Genomic DNA, 19,542 nt, shown 5'->3' on the forward strand with positions numbered 1-19,542 from the left:
CCAATACCTAAACCAAGTAGTCTTAGTGCCTAAAGTGAGTTTAAGCAAGTTTTCGTGATCTACAAGGAAACAGTTTCCAACCTCTTCTGCCCGAAGATCCAGTCCTTGGCTGTAGAGCTCGCAGACGAGATGCCGCCGCAGGATGTCTGGGTTGACCTGCAGCAGAGAGCCGAGCTCTAAACACAGCGAGGGCCACCACTCGGCTTTGGGTCCGCTTGAAGGAAGTGGAGCGGAGCTAGTGGGATCATCTATAGCCTGAACCCAACCGGTCAGCACCCGCAGGAGGAACTGAAACAGAGGACAAAGTGGAACAGCAGGAGATCAAGCGATGGGTGTGGAACATCATTGTCCGATTACTGTCTGCATTTTGTTCCACCTCTTACCTCCTGTCGCACAGAGACCAAACCTGGGTCCATGTCTCCGCTGGGCATCAGCTGGATGGTCGTCAGGTCTCTGAAGAAAGCATTCTTACCCTGCAAACACACATGTGACACAAATAGATAAACATTAGAAATGTCGGCTGGTATCATTTGTGATCTGTATCTGCCAGCACCGGAGTACCATCAACTGCATTTTTCCTAATAGCAACTTAAGACTGGCTACAAAACATGAATCGACCCGTACAGCCTGGATTTGGATTTACAGAAAGGTGATTTGTTTATATAACTCTGGTTTACATTGTATTAATGCTTAAACGTTTGCATCATTAAGGATGAGGCCGTTGGAACTGTCAGGTCACTGTGGTGGTCAGCTGTCTGCTGTCTCTTCAACTCCCCTAACGTCTAACTAAAAGAAACATGGAGGTGGCTTTACGGAGACTTCAGAACCTCCAGTGGGTGACGGATGGATTCAAATGCAGCAGTGAGTGTCCCTCCATGTCTACGTTTTTGTTCTAAACTTTGGCAGAGTGTCGATCTCCTCACCTTGCTATCAAAAAGGCTGAATGGTTTGACCTTGACACTGAAGGTCATAGCAGCATGTAGCAGGGATGCTAACAGGCAGTGGTGCTGGACCAGCGGGTAGTGAACACCTCTTTGCTCCAGGGCAAGTTCAGCAATGGAAGCTGGGCCCTCGGCTCCAGACCACACCTCCTCGATGGACAACTCTGGGGCAGAAACCTCCTCCACCGCCGAGTCCGCCTGCACGGAAAAGGAAAATACAGCTAATGAGAGGATTCATTTTCCAATTTATATTAAACACTATTATACATATTCATTAAGAAAAAAAGATCTTGTAGAAAAACCAAAGATATAATTTGATTTTATTCCTAATGCTTACTTTTCAAGCAATTTATTTGATATTTTCAGCAAGAGTGTTCTTCACTACTGCAAGAGTACAGCAGTCATGCAGGTTTTATGTGAATGGCAAGAACAGGAAGAAGTCCTTTTCACACATGCATAGAATAAATCAGGTCTCTGGTGCAGTGTGGGCAGTGTGGGTGGTATTAGTAGCTCTTTTGATCAGGCAGCAGGTGGAAAAAAACTAACAACTAGAAATGCTTTCCCATTATATTAGACTAAAATCCCATTTCTATAAACTTCCTACTGTTGTCGTTCAGTGTTTCACTGCCATGCTAACCACTCTCCATGCTATCACTCTGCTGTCTCCTTTACTTACATAAAACTTCATAAAAGAAAAAAGGCACTGATTCCTAACCAACACTCCAGTCACCTCCATGAGGATATTCAGCAGCTGGACGCAGCAGCCCAGGAAGGACGTCATCGCTTTGTCTCCCATCCCGACATCCTGCACAAAAATTCACAGATCTTTAGTACATGCTTTAAATCTGAATATTTGTATGGACTAATATATTTACCGGCAAATAAACATTTTGAATAGAATTGGTGCTGAAATGTAACTCTTACCCGTCGACACAAGCGATCTTTGGGTGCTTTCCCCACCTGTTTCAAAATAAATCAATAAAATAAGAGATTTAATTCTGTACAAAGTCCCGACACAGTGACAGAGCTCAACTCGACTCATTATGACCAGAACTTACTTTCTCCATGAGAAAGGTTGCTGCTGAGAGACGCTTGGCAATGAATGTGCTCCACATCATTGTACAAACACCTGTGAGGAGTTAAGACATGCTGACTACCGGGGAGGTACTGTCTTCTAAAGCATGCATTGTATTATTGGATCAATAAAACAGACCGAAAGCCAGTGTGGTACTCACCTTGCTGAATATGAGGACTGGAGACCATCTTCAAATGTTCCACAGACCAGCAGAGATATCGACCCTCCTATGAAGAGAAGCAGGTGTGAGATCAGACTGCAGAACTCTTCAGGTCTTTATGAAAATCTGAAAGTTTGCACTTTCTACTATTAAATACAGTATGTGTTAGTTTGCGCACAGATAGAAGATTTACAATGCTGCACCAAACCTCAAGTAAATTTAGCTAATCTTCCCTTCAAGTCTGTCTGCTGCTGCTACATTTTCACCAGTGTTGGCTGTGAGTGATCTAAGCATAGCAGCAGGTTTTGAAATGGTGTAGAAGAGCACAAGGAGACAACCTTGGAAGAGACGTATGCTAATGCTAAATCTGGGAAAGCTTTTTCCTTCTTATGGGTGGAGACGTGTGACTTTGTGATAACGCGTTGTGTGCGTGCTTGTGTATTTGCACACCTCTGGGTCTTTGTTCCACTGCACCACATACTCCCAGCAGCAGTGGGCGAAGAGAAAATCAGGTGAGAGAGAGTGTGGGAACCGCTGGCATACAGCTAACAGCAACTCTGAAAAACACGGAAGAAAACAGAGGCTGATTTGGATTCAGGCTCCATGAAACAATGTGTACTGCATACTGTCTTCAGCTTACTGTGATTATTTGATCATTAACCAAACCTTGATCATTATGAATAAATACCATACAATGCTATTGTCTTCTGTTAGCCAAAGAGAACTGTCACACTGCACATTAACTGTAGAGAGATCTTTCTATACAAATGTCCAATTTCTACTTTCAATATTCTTGGGCTTTAGCAGACTCATGTGCCCAGCTAGAGTCCAAAATATTTATAGCAATAGACAGTTTTAATTTGATGATCATTGGTTTGACTGTGGTCTATAGGTTGGATGCTTTTAGGTGACCAGACTAGCATTGAGAACAAGCTTACGTTTAATAAGAAAGTTCATAGTGTCATCTGCATAAAAACATATATTACTGATACAGAGGTCCAAAAATAGGCTAAGTAATCGATTTCCATTATTTTACTTTTTGTCTTTTTGAATTTGATTTTTTTTAAATCACCACAAACAACAACACAGCTGACGCCACATTATTCTAGGATTTTCAAGTTAAACTATATCTCAAAATTGCCCAGAAAGACTAACATACCGAACGTGTGTTAATGCCTCAGTCCTCACCTGCTGTCCTGTCTGTGTCCTCTTGGCTTTTCTCCTGCTCATGTCTTTCTTCTTCATCTCTCTGCTCCACATTGTCATCTGCTTCTTTATTTCCCCTTTTCTGGAGGATTTCCTTGAGCCGCTCTGGGGAAATGTCTTGTCTAAACACCCACTTAGAGACGCTGTCGGCAATACCGCCTGAAACAGACAAAAGCAAACGTTGAATGTATTTGAAATTACTAACTAGGCTTTGGCCAGGCAGTGTATTTGAATGGGTTGTGGCAGTTGTTCCAGATTCCCACACTCCAAAGAAGAATGCAGCCATCAGGGGAAAACTATGGTCAATATCATCAAGACACTGAATTCATGGAGAGAAGAAGTCAATAAAAACAAGGAGTAACTGAGGAGAGAACAGCGATACAGTGCATTTGAATACATTTATGAAGTGAGGAAAAACCAAGAAAAGAAACATGACAAGTAAAAAATGAACTCATACAGCTTGAAGTCTCCCTGAACTTATTTTTCTCTACCTGTGCCTCCCTCCAACAATGTTTTAATAGAGCACTGAACTGTAGCGCCCCCCGTTGCTCCTGGTGGAGGAGGCACCAACAGCAGAGTCTGCAGCACCAGCACGTCTTCCAGCTGGCGAACACACACCACCCACTGCTCCAACTCCAGTGACACTGCCTCCCACTCTGACTGAAACTGACACACACACACACACACACACATTAGTGTTGGTTGATTTTTAAAGGGGGTTATGTTCCTATTTTTTTGCTTAAGACAGTCCTCAAATGCATGACGCCTCTCTACCTTGCTATCAGCTCGGCTTGTGATGCTAGCTTTAGCAGCACGGTGAGCAACCAGTGCAGCCAGCAGGGCAGCGGCAGTGTTGTGGGACTGAACACATGTAGTGCGGACTTGCTGCCACCAGGGGGAGATTGACTGTGTGTCCCATGACTCCTCGACTGCACCTAAACGGAGGGAGAGAAAAAGAAGAGGCCACTCTTATTCTACTTATTCTTCTTTTCCAGTCTGACGGTTACTTCTTGAGGTTCACATTTCTTTCGATTTCTTGTTGTCCAACTGAAGAAAACCACCAGAGCACCAACCAACATCAGCACATCTAACATCAGAAACATCAGATGAATTAGCCCTTCAACCATTAACATATAGAGTTGTATTATTTAGCCTCGCGAACTACACAAACACGACAAGCCTTACAGGTACCTTTCATATCGCTGAGGGCGACAAGTAGTCTGTGGAGGTTTCGAACATTTTCCTCTGGTTTCTGTAGCAACTCCTTCTCCCGATGCAACCACACACTCAACAGCAAAGACTGACAGAAACAGGAAGTATGAACTGAATTAATTACTGATATTTGTTCAAAGACCTATTTGGAGTATATTATACACCCTAATTTCATGTGAGAACATATCAGGCTCCAGACACGCTGGGTAGACTTACGCAGGCAGATAATGAAGTCTGCGTTCTTTCACTCATTAACAGTAAATACTGAATACTGACATCACAATATAAAGTGACCATTACTGAATAAATTACACACCAGTGGGTTGTGGTTCATCTCTGGCAAAGATTTAAAAAGCCTCATATCAGTATTATGTATGTATCATACAGTAAAAAATTAAAAAGATATGCAATTCTATATAAAATTGTATGCACTGTATAAGATTTGTAAGATTTCTCTCAACAGCAGTTACACATCCTGTCACATCCTGATCCCACCTTTCACCCATTCTCCCCCCCCCCCCCCCCCCGCCCCCGCTTACCAGAAGCTGCTGTGGGCTGATGCCGGCCTGCTGTAGTGTGTAACAAACTTTATGGAGTGGACTTTTTCCACACAGACAACTCCAGAACAAGAAGTTTCCTGCAAATGACAAACAGGAAAAGTACTCAGTCTGAGTTTTGATTGAGTGTAACAGCATTAATGTGCCTACTTATGTTGCCTGCCTTACCCAACTGGTTCCATTCAGTTTCAGACCTACGGATCACCTTAACCTCCTCATCCTCTGTGCACTCCAACTGGGAGAGAAAAGCCTGAGCAGGCAGGGGGGAGTCAGGCGAATCCTGGGCAAACGAAACACTGGGTCTTGGTGTGAACTGGGCATAGCGCTGCAAGGTCGGTGCAACACGGGACAATTCCTCCTCTATGCCTTCAAGGGAGTCCTGCAAGGATGGAAGAAAGAAATACTGGAATAGCACCGAGGTTTCAGCTCACCACCTCTAAAGAAGCTCTTAATTTCTTTAAATCTCTGTGTGTGTGTTCTCACATTTTCAGCGGTTTCCTCGACATCTGCGGCAGAATGCAGTTGCTGGATGTCTGTGTAGAGCTGCAGTAGTTTGAGCTGTGATGAGCAGAGCTGAAGCAACTCAGCATCCACTTCCCCAGGCTCTGAAGTGCAGAAACAAAAGGAGAAACAAGCTCAGGGTGAATATGAGATACAAGTTCCTGACACTTTTTTCTTTCATATTACATTTCTTTCATCAGTAAACGTATTCTTTACCTTGCCGTTTCAAAGTGTCATCTAAGGCACGTGTGATGTTAACAAGACAAGAGACAGGAGTGTTTTTATTTGACAGAAGAGACTCCAGTGCCTGAAAGAAAATGGAGACACTGAAATTCATATGACATCATATTCAACTGACAAAAAGAGTTTTAAGTGAATAATGGCAGCAGTGGTGTTCAGTTCGGTTGCAACCACAATTTAAAATCACCTGGAAAATAAAGGATATTTACATATAGGGCCAGTGTGCCCAAGAAGACTTGAACAGGGGCCCAGGATTGAGCTGCTGGACCAATCAGGGCTGTTCAAGTATTTGAAAAGATAAATTACTTGGGTTCCTGTCCCATGTGAAAGAAAAGTAAAAGTTGCTTCATCATTCTTAGACTTAACAGACTTTTAATTTTAATCTCTTTTTCAATTTATATTTAGTTTTCAGTTGCAGGTTGGTTAGATTTAGGAGAAGTCTGTAATTAGAGTAAAACAGGGCCATTTAAAACAATAACCACATCAGATTTTGGTCGTACCTGCTTCTTAACTGCAGGGTGTTTGATATCTAGTACGATGCTTCTGGCTTCACTCTCCAATATATCTAAAGGAACACAGAGTCATTAATAATATAATACTGTATAACACATGAAATATATTTGAACATGAAACCTGACATCTCTCGTCATGCACTTACCAAGCTCAATGTCTCGGCTCCTTAGTAGGGTAGTGAGTTTCTTTACCAGGTGCATATCTTTGGCTCGCTCGCTCTTCTTATCACTGAAGTGAAAAAGACAGAAAGATGGAGTTAGAGGGGACTTTTGCTGCCGTCGTGCAGTAGGTTTTTTGTTTGTGCCTTTTGGAGATTTTTTAAGGCAATTATCTGACAATAATAATAATAATAATAATAACTTTATAAACCTCCACAGAGCATGCCTGCCTAATATCTTGAGGGAGGTTGTTCCACAGAAACGGGGCAGGGAAAGAAAAGGCACGCTCTCCAATTGTCTTTTTTCTGGCTCTAGGAACCTTTAGAAGGCCAGAGTCCTGAGATCGTAGAGCACAGGATGGAACATAAAGGTGTAAAAGGTCGGAGAGGTATGAAGGTGCCGTTTAAAGCCTTGTAGGTGAGCAGCAGGACCTTAAAATCTGCTCGAACCTGACAAGGTAGCCAATGAAGAGATCTTAGTACAGGGGTAATGCGCTCAAATTTCCCAGATCATGTTAAAATGCGAGCAGCTGCATTTTGCAGCTGTAGACCTCTAAAACTTTTCTTTGGTAGCCCAGAAAGAAGAGCATTACAATAATCTATACGTGAAGACACAAACGCATGGACAAGAACGCCTGCAGTGTTTCTTAACAAAACTTGTCTGATTCTGCTATGTTCCTCAAATGACAAAGGCGGTCTTTGTTATCTCTTTTACACGAGACTCGAAGGAGAGCACCATGTCGGACCACACGCCCATATTTCTCACCGTTTGGTTATGTGTACCAATAACCTGTCAAAGGAGTTTTTGCTGTGAGTAAAATTCACAGATTTTACCTGGATGTTACTTAACAATAATTAGCACGTATCCAAAGCCAGTCATTTACATAGCAAACATAGCCACACAACATATTCTGGGGTACCAAAACAAAACCAGCGGTCAGTTCAGAAAGTCCGTCTTTACAGCTGAAGCGTACAGAATGATCATTCAACCTGTGGGAATCCTATGACAAGAACTGATTTTTTTGAACCTCACAGAACCAGGAAGTTGCAGCTCTTCAGATCCAACCTAATGTCAAATATTCATGACTCTTTGTGTCAGATTTAAGAGTTTTTAAAGGTGGGGAAAATCTGACCTAAGAAAGTGGGCAAGACTCTGCAAAATTGATTTTTTCACTGCACCTGCATTCATTTTAAACACCTACATGACAGCCTGTCCTTTTAGTCTGCGTACAAACCTGAGAGCCAGGTGGAAGGGAATGTTCACGGTCCTCAGAACTCCTGTGATTGGATCAAGCAGACACACCTGCTGTGTGTGGAGCTGCCAACCCTGACTGGTCACACTGTTCACCCCCATCAGACGGTAACCAGCATACAGCAACCTGCAACACCGTACAAGCATATATTTTGTTATATTCCAACTTCAGGATCAAATGAGATTCTTCTTCAGTAAGAAAATGTGGGAGCTTCACGGTGTGTACCTGCAATGTTTGCCTACAGTGAAAGCTCCGACCCGAGGCCCCTGTTGCATTGCCCAAACCTCCAGGATCCCCCTACGAGGGGCATAGATGACGAGGAACAGAGCGTGGCGTCTGGGGAGGGACGCCGAGGGGGATAAATCCCGCTCGCTACGCTCCTCTGGAACCTGCAGCCAACCCAACTGGGCATCTCTGTAACCTGGAGATAAATGTATGATTGGGACATTGTTAAGATTTTATTAATAATGACACAGGCCGAAGAAGGAATCATAGTAAAAATAAACATTACAGTGTTTAGGGCAACTCCTGCTACATTGGAAAGCTCTTTAATTAATTATTTTTAAAGTGGCCCCAGCTAGAAAAGCAGCATAAGATTAAACATAAATCTATGAAAACAAAAAGGAAACATCTTCATCTGATCACCTGTACAAAGATTAGATTATAAGATTTTAAATTGGGCTGTGACATTTTTAATGTATAAAATACCTGATCTACAGACCTATTTTAATATCATACTGAAATTATAAATGCAATGAGATAGAGCTGCATTTCTAGCCCATCTAATGATGCTCAATTTCTCTGGCAACATTCAGATAGTAGGTTAAGAATTAGGTGTTCACAACATGAATGCATCGATCCATCCTGCCTTTTACCAAAGGTTCAGGCTGCTGATGCTGGTGTATTGCTGTAGGGATGGTTTTTTTGGCATAATTTGGGCTCCTTGGTACCAACTGGTCATCAACTGATTATTGTTGATGACCATGTCCATTACATCCTTTATGACCACAGTGTACCCATCTTCTAATGGCTGCTGCAGCAGGAAGTGTCAAAGCTCAAATCATCATTTTAAACTGATTGCTTGAGCATGACAGTGAGTTCACTGTACTCAAATAGCCTCCACAGTGACCAGATCTCAGCCCAAAAGAGCAACTTGGACATGTCGTGGAACAGGAGGTTTGCATCATGGGTGCACAGGCCACACATCTGCAGTAAATGTGCGACACTATCCTGCCAATATGGAACAAATTTCTGTATGTGTTTCTATTACATATGTGTGTCACTCACAACGAGTTGTTCTTCCACGTGTTTACACCTCACCTTTCCACATGCGAATGGCGATGCCCCTGGCCAAGTCCAGCAGTGTGACTCGGCCAAAGTCATCAGTCACTCCAGCCAGCATGTTGCACGGGGACAGACATATCGACTCGCCATGCCGCCGAGAGTCTGGGAGACCAAATCTGCAAAGGAGAGCAGCAAGTGTGCTGAGGTCAGGTTAGGTTTTCAGTCTCAACAGCACACAGTCGACGACGACTGGATTTGTGTTTTAGATGTCCCAGTTCGTACCTGATACTTAAAGGGGTGGCAGGCTCCACCTTGGGCTTCTGTTTCTGGGGAGCCTCCTCTTCGTTCTTGTTTTTGTTCCATCCCAACCACCCGCTGAGAGGGAAATGACAAGTGACGATAGAAAAAATAGAAAGAGGAAAAAGAAAAAGCGAGTGAGAAACAGTAAGGAGGAAACTTCAAACACAGATCTTCCGTCTCCAGATGCTTTCCAGCACACTGACCCCTGACTTTGGCTTGGAAACAACTTCTCCACTGGATGAGGCATTTGTCTTTGCCGCCTGTGCACTTATGCCCTGTGCTTTGATACAAGCCTCCAAAAACTATCCATTTGTCGGATCATTTTATTGGAGCCCAAAGACTCTGGACCGTTTTTGACTTAGTTGTGTCTAAGTATTTGTTTGCTTACAAGAATAATGAACTTGGATTTAAAGTTAATGAGCACAATGAAGAGTTTAAATTATATTTATGTCACAGCTTAAACATATAGCTGCATAGCAATTGTACAACAGTGGAAATCATCACTGTATGATCTAGGAAAATAAAAATGTAAAAGAAATTAAAATAGGACAGAGAACCTAAGCTTGGGGAACACCATGTGATTGGGCTTCTCACACACACACACACACACACACACACACACACACACACACACACACACACCTGGCAGCACTGAAGAGGGCTGAGGTGAGTTTACTGGCCACTGCCATAGCCACGTGGGACAGCAGAGGCTGAGAACTCCCCTATATACAGTTAGGGACACAAGGAAAAGCAGATTTTTTTTGTTAATTTTTGAACTGCAGGCGATTATAGTCATGATACATACCCATTTTGAAAATATAATTACCTCTATAGCATAGTAAAAGCCCGTGTATGGCCCAGATCCTACAGTGACATACTGGCTCATGGCGGGGGGGCTGCCTTTGACTGAGGCGTTGAATCCTCCCAGGATAGATGCGTTCTTCATTTGATCAAAGACACACAGTGTCATGATGCCTAAAAGCAGAAGAGTTACTTACTGTCATCTGGATCAATCATAAAGATAAATCTGTAGACTCTCCATCTGAATTTATCACTTTAAGAGTAAATATCTCAGTTGAAATATGTAAAGGTGAATAATATATCCGTCAGATGGATAGAGTCTTTTTTGACTAACACTGGTTAGTGTTATCTCTCCAGTTCTATTTGCTCTACTAAAATGAATGAAGGGCTAATTCATCTGATGTTGTAAATGTGAATGACACAGTCGCATCTGCAGATCCAAAACATTATGATGTTTAATATCATAAGTTAATCCATTATGCAGCAGCCAACCACCAGCATGAATTATCAGTGGAAAGCTCTCAAACAGACTCTTACCCACGCTGCTGTGGTCCACAATGGTGTCCATTTCCTGCAGACCCCACTTCTTATAGGCCAGAGGAGGAGGCTGGATCACATCATTACCTGCTGCTGCAGCTGATCAAAAGGAGGTTAAGTTAGTAAGAAGCAACAACTTTAATAAAACAGTATTTTTTTATTATCTATTAGTCAACTTTAACTCTACTAAGGTCTAAACAGGGTTTGTCTTGGGTCACACAGAGTATTCAGAGTTATTATAGGAGCAGACAACAAACACACAGAGCACTAGATCAAATGCTGCTGAAGCTTGGCTCCCCAGATAGCAAACACATCTGGACCTGACCTGGGGCCACTTTTGGTTCTAGCAAATGTAGGCCCAGGCTTCACTGAAACGTCACCTGATATTTGGCCCATGAGAGGCAGACCTGTGGGTGTGTTTAAGCAGCCAAACAGACACTAAATCAAGGCCAAATACGGCCCAAAGAAAACTGCAGATGTGGGCCACGTTTGGGCCAAACACTCATTGTTATCTGGGTACTACGCTCCAAACTGTTTATACTTCAGGTGATTGTGTTTGTGGGGTGTGTGGGGTTTGTGGGGTTGGGGTTCTGTATAAGTAGGTTGGTTTCACCTTAGTACCTGAATGCTTTGTGGCAAACACTTTCCAGCCAGCAAGCAAGTGAAAAACATCTTCTGTTAACACACTGCAAACAGTACTGAGAGATTATGCATGTTTTGTTTTTTTCAGCTCAGTTTTGGCTTTTGAGGGGTTAACTACAATTGTAAGCACGCTAATCCACATACAGTCAGGCTGACAAGTCTGTTGCCTCCCTGTGCAGGAAGGGAGAAAGTTTTCCTCATATGTGTTGCAACTTCTCACCAAAGTGTCTGACTTACTTAGGAGAGCCACTTTATATATTATATATTTCACACTGACTATATTAACAGTGGCCATATACATTTGGGGACTCACTGTGGCATGTAATTTATTTATTTTAAAATCTATTTGCAAGTACGTTCAGTTTACTTGCTGAGCAATTTTGAAAGTTCAGGCACTGCTAACCAGCTAGCTCTGGTCCATCCTTTGATATCATTTTGTGGATCCCTCATCCTGTGATTGGCAATCTTTCTTCATCTCTGGTGGATCACTAACCAGAACCTGGAGAACCACCTTGTAGAAAGTGCAGAGCAGAAAAAGGACTACCAGCTGCAGTCCAAGATGATAAAGTTGGAAGATATCTGACTTTAGATGAGAGTATCTCCAAAGGGGCAGCTGAATATAATGTTCAGGGGGGCATGCTATATACCCTATTATAAATGCAAATAGATGTGGCCATTTTTTTGTGCACACACACTGCTGCCACAAACACAAACTAAATGTCTGACTGAACTTTCTTCCTACAAAGACATAGAGAAGCAGCCGTACCTCTTGCCGCCTGATTCCTGCAGGCCCGCAGAGACTGAAAGAGGCTGAATCCATCTATGGTGACCATTGCAGCAGAGTAGAGGATGCTCAGCTCCTCGTGCTGCAGACAAAAAATAAAATCAACAATCAACATTGGCTCACAGATCAGGATTATAATCTTCATGCTCAATGACAATCACACAACTGAAACAGACTGTCACTTTGATTTTGAATATGAATATAATCCTCACACACACACCTCTCTGAATTTGAAGAGTGCTTCAGGTGTGTGTTACCTGCTCAGTTACTCCAGGGTGGCGAGGGATCTCGTAAGTGCGACACTTGAGCCTCAGTACCGGGTCCTCATGTAGCAGCTGGGCAAGGAGCAGAACGCCGCTCTGATGGGACACAATTGATAGTCAGGGCTGGGTGAAAACACATCAACATTTAAAAAATATATCAATGTCATTCTAGCAGAAAATTAAACCATGCATGATTTTTTAAATCAGTACAGATTGATTCTGCTTTACCTAAAAAGTTTTAGCAAAGTAGTGCCAATGTTTGCAACTTTGCACTCTGATTTGAGCAAAACTGCTCTGCATGAAGGGAGAGACAGTCACATCACACTTTCTTGTCTATAATTCAAAGAATTATTGAAGATGTTATAGATTAAAAAGGTACCTCAGTGTAGAAACGGACATAACCAGATGTAAAACCCACGACTACACATGTCCAGTCAGGCCGCCCAGTGGAGCTCCTGAAAAATGTATTGAGACATGAAGTGAAGATAAACACACACAAGCACTTCCCCTCATTTAGTTCACAGATAAATAAATCTCACCTCTTCTGACTTGCCAAGGGAATACAAATGGTGCTGCTCACACACTCTCTATGAGGAAACAGAAATCAGACTTGGAGTCATGTCACATATATTTGATGTATTTACATTCTAGCTAAGGTTTTTAATTATCATAATTTTTAATGTATTAATTGTGTTTTGCCTTCTGATAAACTGTCAACTTCTTATTTAATTTCTTCTTGTAAAACAGCAACGTAGCCAGTCTGAAAAATTAGGTCAAAAACTGCAGTTCCTCTAACGGCCACTTGAGACTTTCATGTTTAAACCCAGTACAAAAAACTGTTTTGGTTTCTATAGCTGAATTCCTACATTCATCAAAACTGTAGGGGTGTCATTTTAGTAAAGGTCCACTTTTTAAACTGAACTAAGGATAACTGATCTGTCTCACTTCCATCCTCCAATTCAATCACCTGGATAATTCGCCAACAGGAGCCATTATCAACCTTTTCCACAATGACTGTGTGTAAGTTAACATATTGTTTTCTCACCCTTCCTCAGTGCTAAGAGTTCCAGTCCAAGATACTCCCAGAGTCATCTCTTCTCTGCCGCTGTCATCTGTTCGCCATTTAGCTGTAAGAATAAAGAAAGATGAGGAATACTTCATTTACTACAGTTGGGAAGCTCCTTAATTTCATTGACACAAATAAAATACGACAAGCAAGAAGAAAGGTACATAAAGCAATCAGAACCACAAACAAAGCAACTGGTTATTAAATCTAAAACCGTTAGTTCTGTCCAGGTAAACCTGGATTTGCATAAACTGGACACAAAGTAAGCAGCTACTGCTGTTGCTCAGAGGTGAAAGGTGGCACATAGCCTTTGTGACAAAGTTTGGGTTAAGCCATATATTGACCTTTATATTATTAAATTGCATTCATATTATTATTATTATATTCCGATCAACTACATGCTTAGCCCTATTGTTGGGTTGGCTAAAGCAAACAATTTGTTTCTACTTTGCTTCGGGAAACACTTCTACTTCCAAGGGTAAAAGTATTACTACACCACGACTAGCTAGAGGAAATTATTGGTGCTGCTCATGAGCTGCTCCTGCTTGAATTTGTGGACACTTTAGTGCCCAATAGTCTATTTGTCAACAGGCTTCTGTGAAAAAGGTAATAAATAGAAGGGTCCTAGGCCCTCCTGACATGAGGGTTAGTGGTGTCGTATGAGAGCATCTGATGAGGACATGGGATGCTTTTCCATAGTGAGACACAAAACGAACAGTATGAAAGAAAACTCCAGAGTCACATATCAGGGTGTGCGTGTCTGAGAATCTGACCTGAGAGAAAGGCCGCCTTCTGTTCACGGGCCACCACCAGCAGGTCAGCGCAGGGCGACAGGGACACGACACAGTCCTGCAGCCACGGTTCACCCTGCCCGCCAGCATCATCCGCGACCTGCAGAGCAAAGGAGATCTTCAGACCTATGCCACCTTTAGAAGTGCGCATTGAGCGCTTATATTCTAATATTATATGACATTGTAACAATAAAATGAGTGTTTGTCCTATGTCACAGCCAATGACAATATTATCAGTAGTTGATTCAAATGTAAAATAGGTCATATTTTTGAATTGCTAAAGGCTTTTTTAACAGACAATGTCTGACCACACCAACCCAACACAGAAGTCCAACACAAACTCCACACATGGACTAAAAGAAAACTAACGCTGATGTGGCTTCAGACAGGATTTTTGCAGCATCCATGCAGCATAGATGCATTACAGGTAGCAGGCTGACTGCATCTTGCTTGCTAACATTACTGCTATCAAAATCACATCTGAGTGAAAATGCTTATTAGCTTCGGTGTCAAAGACTACTAATTTTAGCCATCAGTAAATTGTGTAATGGCACAAAACATTAATGTCTGTAATAGCAAAAGTGGTGGTGGTTATCCAGCTAGCTGTAACTTCATTAACGATATTATTATATGTCATTATACGACATGCATGACACATAGCGCAGTACACTGCGCAGGTCTCATCACTGCACAGACAACTTTAAGAAAAATGACAGAATGACACATTCTTTCCCTGTAAATAAATAGACATCAACTTAAAACACCAATAATGTCACATTCCACAATGAGACAAACCTTTTTATCAGAGGTGGATTCCTCCTCTTTATTATCACCACCTTCCCATGCCGACTCCCAGTCAGAGGTGTCCCAAGACAGCTCATTATCTTCTGAGTAAGAGGCAGGAAACAAATAAATAAATAAAATAAATTTTAAAAATGGGTCAAGTTTGTGATGCTTGTACGGTGGCTAAAACAGAGTGTAGAGAAGAGATGAATGCAGTGACTAAGATAAACTCAAAAGACTCGAAATGTGTGTTGGTTTTTTGAAGCCACATGATGGAACTGCAAGTTATCAGCTAGCTAAGCTAGCAAGCTGCATTCATAGGTACCAGCTATTTAATAGCAAGTGCCAAACAAAGTATTCGAGTATGAGCTGGAGCGCAGATTTTTTTGACAGTCTGTTTGCACAATTAACTGCACAGCAAGCAAAATAATTTCTCAGGTAATTGGGCACCAAACGGACAAACATACTAAGGAGGTCCAGTCTAGGGAGTCCAATTAGCTGAGGTGAACCCTGGCAGACAGTTAGTAGCTACAGCCGCCTGAGTTAGCATCCACATGTCAAAGAAGCAAACTTTAAGCATTAATCAGAATACTTTAATAATCCCTAAGAAATTTTTAACAAAATTTAAACATGTGAGTTATATAAATATTTATCCCTTGTATCAATGTTATAAAGGAGAAAATTAGCTATAAAAAAATCAAACCTGTTATATGCAGCAGGATGTTAACATGTTAAGTTCTGCTATACAGTTGAAAGAACTGTAAAGAAGGGGTGCAGAAGTCATAGCTGCTACATAACTTTAGCTGCTACATAACTGTGGCAGCTAAAGTTGAGCAGTCAGAAGCTCTGTGCCAAAGGGAAATGAACTAATAATATAGCAACAGCGTAAAGCTCAGAAATCAGGAGGAAATCCTGCTGCTTTACGCCTTGGCACTTCAGTGTCCCCATGACGACAGTGCGTGTGTGTCTGCAGGCATCAGTATGAAATGACGCATGAATGCAACACATCCAAGCACCCTTTCTATCTGTCCTTTCTGCTGAGCATCCTGCAGTGACACCCTCAGGGACCTCATGTGCAATGACTCACACTTAAAAAGACCTGCAGATTTCTCCTCCTCCGACTGATGGATGCAAACAACAACCTAATACCAGCAATATTTGGTGGATTAGTGAACTTGGGATAGTTGACATATAACTGTTTGCTACCTGGGGTCTAGCTACAGATTTATTGTTTGGCCAAAATAACCACATTATCACACCGAAGATTAGAGCAGGGTGATATGGCCAAAAATATTTATCACGATATATATTTGAAAATTTGCGATAACGATATAACCGACGATATAATTGATGCGAGACAAAATACAACTCCACAACATTACTAGCGCAAAAAGACAACCTTCCATTTATTTTCACTTAAACAAGAAGCTGGTTTTTATGTACATTAAAGCTTTATAAAAATGTAACAGTGCAAATGCAAATTCCTTGCTGAAAGTTTAACCAAAAGGCATTTCCAGTAGAAATGGGCTGGCATATCCTGAGCATAACCACGTATAATATGGTTATATGGTTAAAAAGAGGTGCTTTGCAACATTAAACTGCAGTGTGCAGTACGCATTTTTCGGACCATAAGGTGCACGGGATTATATGGCACATTAAGCGAAACAAAGCAGTCAGATAAATCAAACTTTATTAAACTCATTCTTCTTGCTTCCTCCACTTCTGTACCATTGATTCATTAATGTTGAATTCTCTGCAGCTGCTCTATTCCCATGTTGCTGCAGTATATTAATGACTAACCTCGTATTGTGGATGGATTATCTCAGTTGTTCTCCTGACTGAAGTTTGGTCCGTTTACAGCATCCTGCCATGCGATTGCATTTGTCTCTAACCATGAAGAACCTTCACGTTAACTTTTATAAGTGGAAAAGTGTTAGTGTTCGTCCTCCAGCTTCACTGTTTATGTTATGCTAACATAGCTGTGTCGCTAGCGATCACGTAGCACATCATTATATACCAGCTAGCCCAACTTCAGTAACCCTACAAACGTCACTGCTGTTTAGTTTCCTGTCTTCATTTATGTTGGAAGTGATAGCAGAGCTGTACGTTTGAATTTTTTCAGAAATCTCTCAGTCAGAACATGCAATATCATGCTTAGGTAACTAGCGAAACTAGCGAGCTAACTTCCGCTAGCTTCCTGCTAACTTCTAACTCCGTTAAATGTAATAACTTTTGTTTTCATGGATGCCTGGAAGTTAAACTTTATAGTTACACCTGGTAAAGCAGCAATGCTGATCGTTTTATTAAAGATGAAAGAATTTAGAAAGTTTTTAACTCTAAGTGATGCTGCAGTGTTGTTTGACCTGAAGCATACGGAGTTTAGGACCCAGATTACTCCCAGATTTAAGAGCATCTTAGTCCGACAAATATGACAATAACAACGGCCGCTTGCATGTTCTGCAAAAAAATGTGCTTTGTTGTGTATCTGATGGACAAACACCAAACCAGTTCCACATCACGGAAGTTGCACCATTTTTACAAACCAATTCTGGTTCATCTGTTTCACTCAACAATCGGCCATGTGCGTATGAAAACAAAGGCACTGCGCATGCGCGTTTTACTCCCATTCTATCGCGATATTTCATTTTCCTATCGTTGCCTAACATTATACCGGTATTACCGTGAACGGTATAATATGGCCCAGCCCTACCGAAGATTTAGAATGATGTGATCGGCCAAAAGAACATCTCAGATGAGGCCATCCGTGCTATGAGGAAGTCTTGATACTGAGCTTAATGATCATGCTGTAATCGGCCCATGGTTCTTTTCTCAAACACTGAAATATTCTGTGTCAAAGTTATGTGTCTTGCAAATTGGTGCACAACATTTCAAATTCACTTAAACTTCACATGGTTGATAAAACACCTCCCCCAAAGTCATAACAGGAAACGAGATGTTCTATACTGTGACATACTCCTAACACTTTCACCACATCCATCTTCAGTATGGTCAGAAAGTCCTTCAGTTAAGGGACCCTCACACTTGACAATCGTAAGGTATGCCCACCCCAAATCATATCCTGTTTTTCTTCTAGTAGTACTAAAATGTACTAACCAGACATAAAACTAACGACTGAGCCTATAAACATATCGGTAAAGTGCTTACTGAGGTCACAGATCAAATGAGCAATAGGCTCATTTTCTCATGGACATCTATACGATCAGACTTCTTTTAAAATAGAGGAGTCGCCCCCTGCTGACCACGTGGAAATAATGCAGGTTTAAGATGTTTCCTTTTCAAATTTGGAAGCTACATTCATCTTTCATATACACCCCATGTGTTTGACATCAACAGGTTGAAATATAGTAGCATTTCTGTATTGACTTCCACATAGCGGAAAAACGAAATGATGCATATAACATTGCGTGCAAAACGAGTCCAGGCCTGAATACAACCATACAAGGATTCACCTGCAAACAGCTGCAAGCTGCTTTTGATTCTGGACTCACAAAAGGCACATTAAGGCGGTGAATATTTCATTTATTCCGTTGTAACATGATAAAATTAATCAACTAACCAAAACTAGTTATGCACACTTTATCCGCATTTTCAAACCACTTTACAGCACCGAGGTCACTTTTCTAATGCTGCGAGCTGCTATCTGAGCTACTGTCACTTCGAAGCTGCAGAAGACCCCTATCCTCCTCCTGTATCGTTACCTGTTTGACTCTTCTCTTCGACTGGCTCGCTTTTCTCGTTCCGAAACAAGAAGTGCCGGACCGTTTTGAACTCTTGAAGCCGACAGAACTCAAATAAGCTGCAGGACATCCCTCTTCCGTCCCGTCCGGACCCAAGAAGACGAGAAACAGCCTGTTAGCTTTGCTGCTAACAGTCCAGTTGTGGAAGAAATGCGCCCAGTATTACACTCCTGCTATCGCGACAACTTTATGACAGCGCTGTCACAAAGAAAGGATTTTCTAAATGTCCTATACTACCCCCTAGACAAGTACAAACCACTGCCCGCCGCTCTTATTTTTCCCTAAACTTCCCACCCTCAGTCCTGATGACACATCATTAGCATAATAACACTCCACTGCTTCCGGGTTAAAGTTCCGTCACCGATTTCAGAATAAAAACAAAATAACAAAAGCTCATTTAACAAATGAGAACTCAAATATCATCACTAAAAACTCTATAATCATTAAAAGCACAAAACATTACCACAAAAATACAATAATATCATTTTTTTTTTAAATTTTTAAATTAATTTTTAAATAATTTTTTTTTATTTTAACTTTTTGCTTTTTATCCTCTACAATTTGTGAGTTTCTTCTCAGGAATTATGAGTTTTCCCGTCAGTATGTGATTCTCTTCTTTTTAATTGTTTCTAATGTGAACATGTGAATCTTATTGTGCATTTATTTTAATTTTTAAAACAAAATTGTGATTTGTTCTTGTAGATTTAACTTTTGCTTA

The 19,542-nt window shown here is 41.5% G+C and overlaps 1 protein-coding gene across 2 annotated transcripts in view; it reads right to left on the reverse strand.

The window, feature by feature from the left end:
• The window catches only part of rab3gap2 (RAB3 GTPase activating protein subunit 2 (non-catalytic)), a 20,803-nt gene extending 1,640 nt beyond the window's left edge, over positions 1 to 19,163 (reverse strand). Inside the window, exons 1-33 of one of the 2 annotated variants that reach the window (XM_082515645.1) lie at positions 18,786 to 19,163; positions 15,079 to 15,170; positions 14,266 to 14,383; positions 13,472 to 13,553; positions 12,966 to 13,013; positions 12,806 to 12,881; positions 12,421 to 12,522; positions 12,146 to 12,245; positions 10,738 to 10,836; positions 10,226 to 10,374; positions 10,042 to 10,121; positions 9,382 to 9,474; positions 9,136 to 9,275; positions 8,041 to 8,236; positions 7,798 to 7,941; positions 6,551 to 6,633; positions 6,393 to 6,457; positions 5,869 to 5,959; positions 5,635 to 5,756; positions 5,320 to 5,530; positions 5,134 to 5,231; positions 4,574 to 4,682; positions 4,157 to 4,317; positions 3,874 to 4,048; positions 3,365 to 3,541; positions 2,627 to 2,733; positions 2,177 to 2,243; positions 2,000 to 2,070; positions 1,866 to 1,901; positions 1,672 to 1,746; positions 924 to 1,139; positions 384 to 473; positions 82 to 288 (exon numbers count right to left, since the gene is read on the reverse strand). In XM_082515645.1, the coding sequence (XP_082371771.1) occupies positions 82 to 288; positions 384 to 473; positions 924 to 1,139; positions 1,672 to 1,746; positions 1,866 to 1,901; positions 2,000 to 2,070; positions 2,177 to 2,243; positions 2,627 to 2,733; positions 3,365 to 3,541; positions 3,874 to 4,048; positions 4,157 to 4,317; positions 4,574 to 4,682; positions 5,134 to 5,231; positions 5,320 to 5,530; positions 5,635 to 5,756; positions 5,869 to 5,959; positions 6,393 to 6,457; positions 6,551 to 6,633; positions 7,798 to 7,941; positions 8,041 to 8,236; positions 9,136 to 9,275; positions 9,382 to 9,474; positions 10,042 to 10,121; positions 10,226 to 10,374; positions 10,738 to 10,836; positions 12,146 to 12,245; positions 12,421 to 12,522; positions 12,806 to 12,881; positions 12,966 to 13,013; positions 13,472 to 13,553; positions 14,266 to 14,383; positions 15,079 to 15,170; positions 18,786 to 18,894 (3,789 nt within the window). In that variant the 5' untranslated portion in view covers positions 18,895 to 19,163. Of the gene's footprint in view, positions 1 to 81; positions 289 to 383; positions 474 to 923; positions 1,140 to 1,656; positions 1,747 to 1,865; positions 1,902 to 1,999; positions 2,071 to 2,176; positions 2,244 to 2,626; positions 2,734 to 3,364; positions 3,542 to 3,873; positions 4,049 to 4,156; positions 4,318 to 4,573; positions 4,683 to 5,133; positions 5,232 to 5,319; positions 5,531 to 5,634; positions 5,757 to 5,868; positions 5,960 to 6,392; positions 6,458 to 6,550; positions 6,634 to 7,797; positions 7,942 to 8,040; positions 8,237 to 9,135; positions 9,276 to 9,381; positions 9,475 to 10,041; positions 10,122 to 10,225; positions 10,375 to 10,737; positions 10,837 to 12,145; positions 12,246 to 12,420; positions 12,523 to 12,805; positions 12,882 to 12,965; positions 13,014 to 13,471; positions 13,554 to 14,265; positions 14,384 to 15,078; positions 15,171 to 18,785 lie in introns of both variants that reach the window. The other variant, XM_082515644.1, reaches the window with a different exon arrangement.
• Positions 19,164 to 19,542: the final 379 nt, after the last annotated feature.

This window comes from Aulonocara stuartgranti, assembly GCF_965226115.1.
Source record: "Aulonocara stuartgranti genome assembly, chromosome: 19".
Lineage (NCBI taxonomy): Eukaryota > Metazoa > Chordata > Actinopteri > Cichliformes > Cichlidae > Aulonocara > Aulonocara stuartgranti.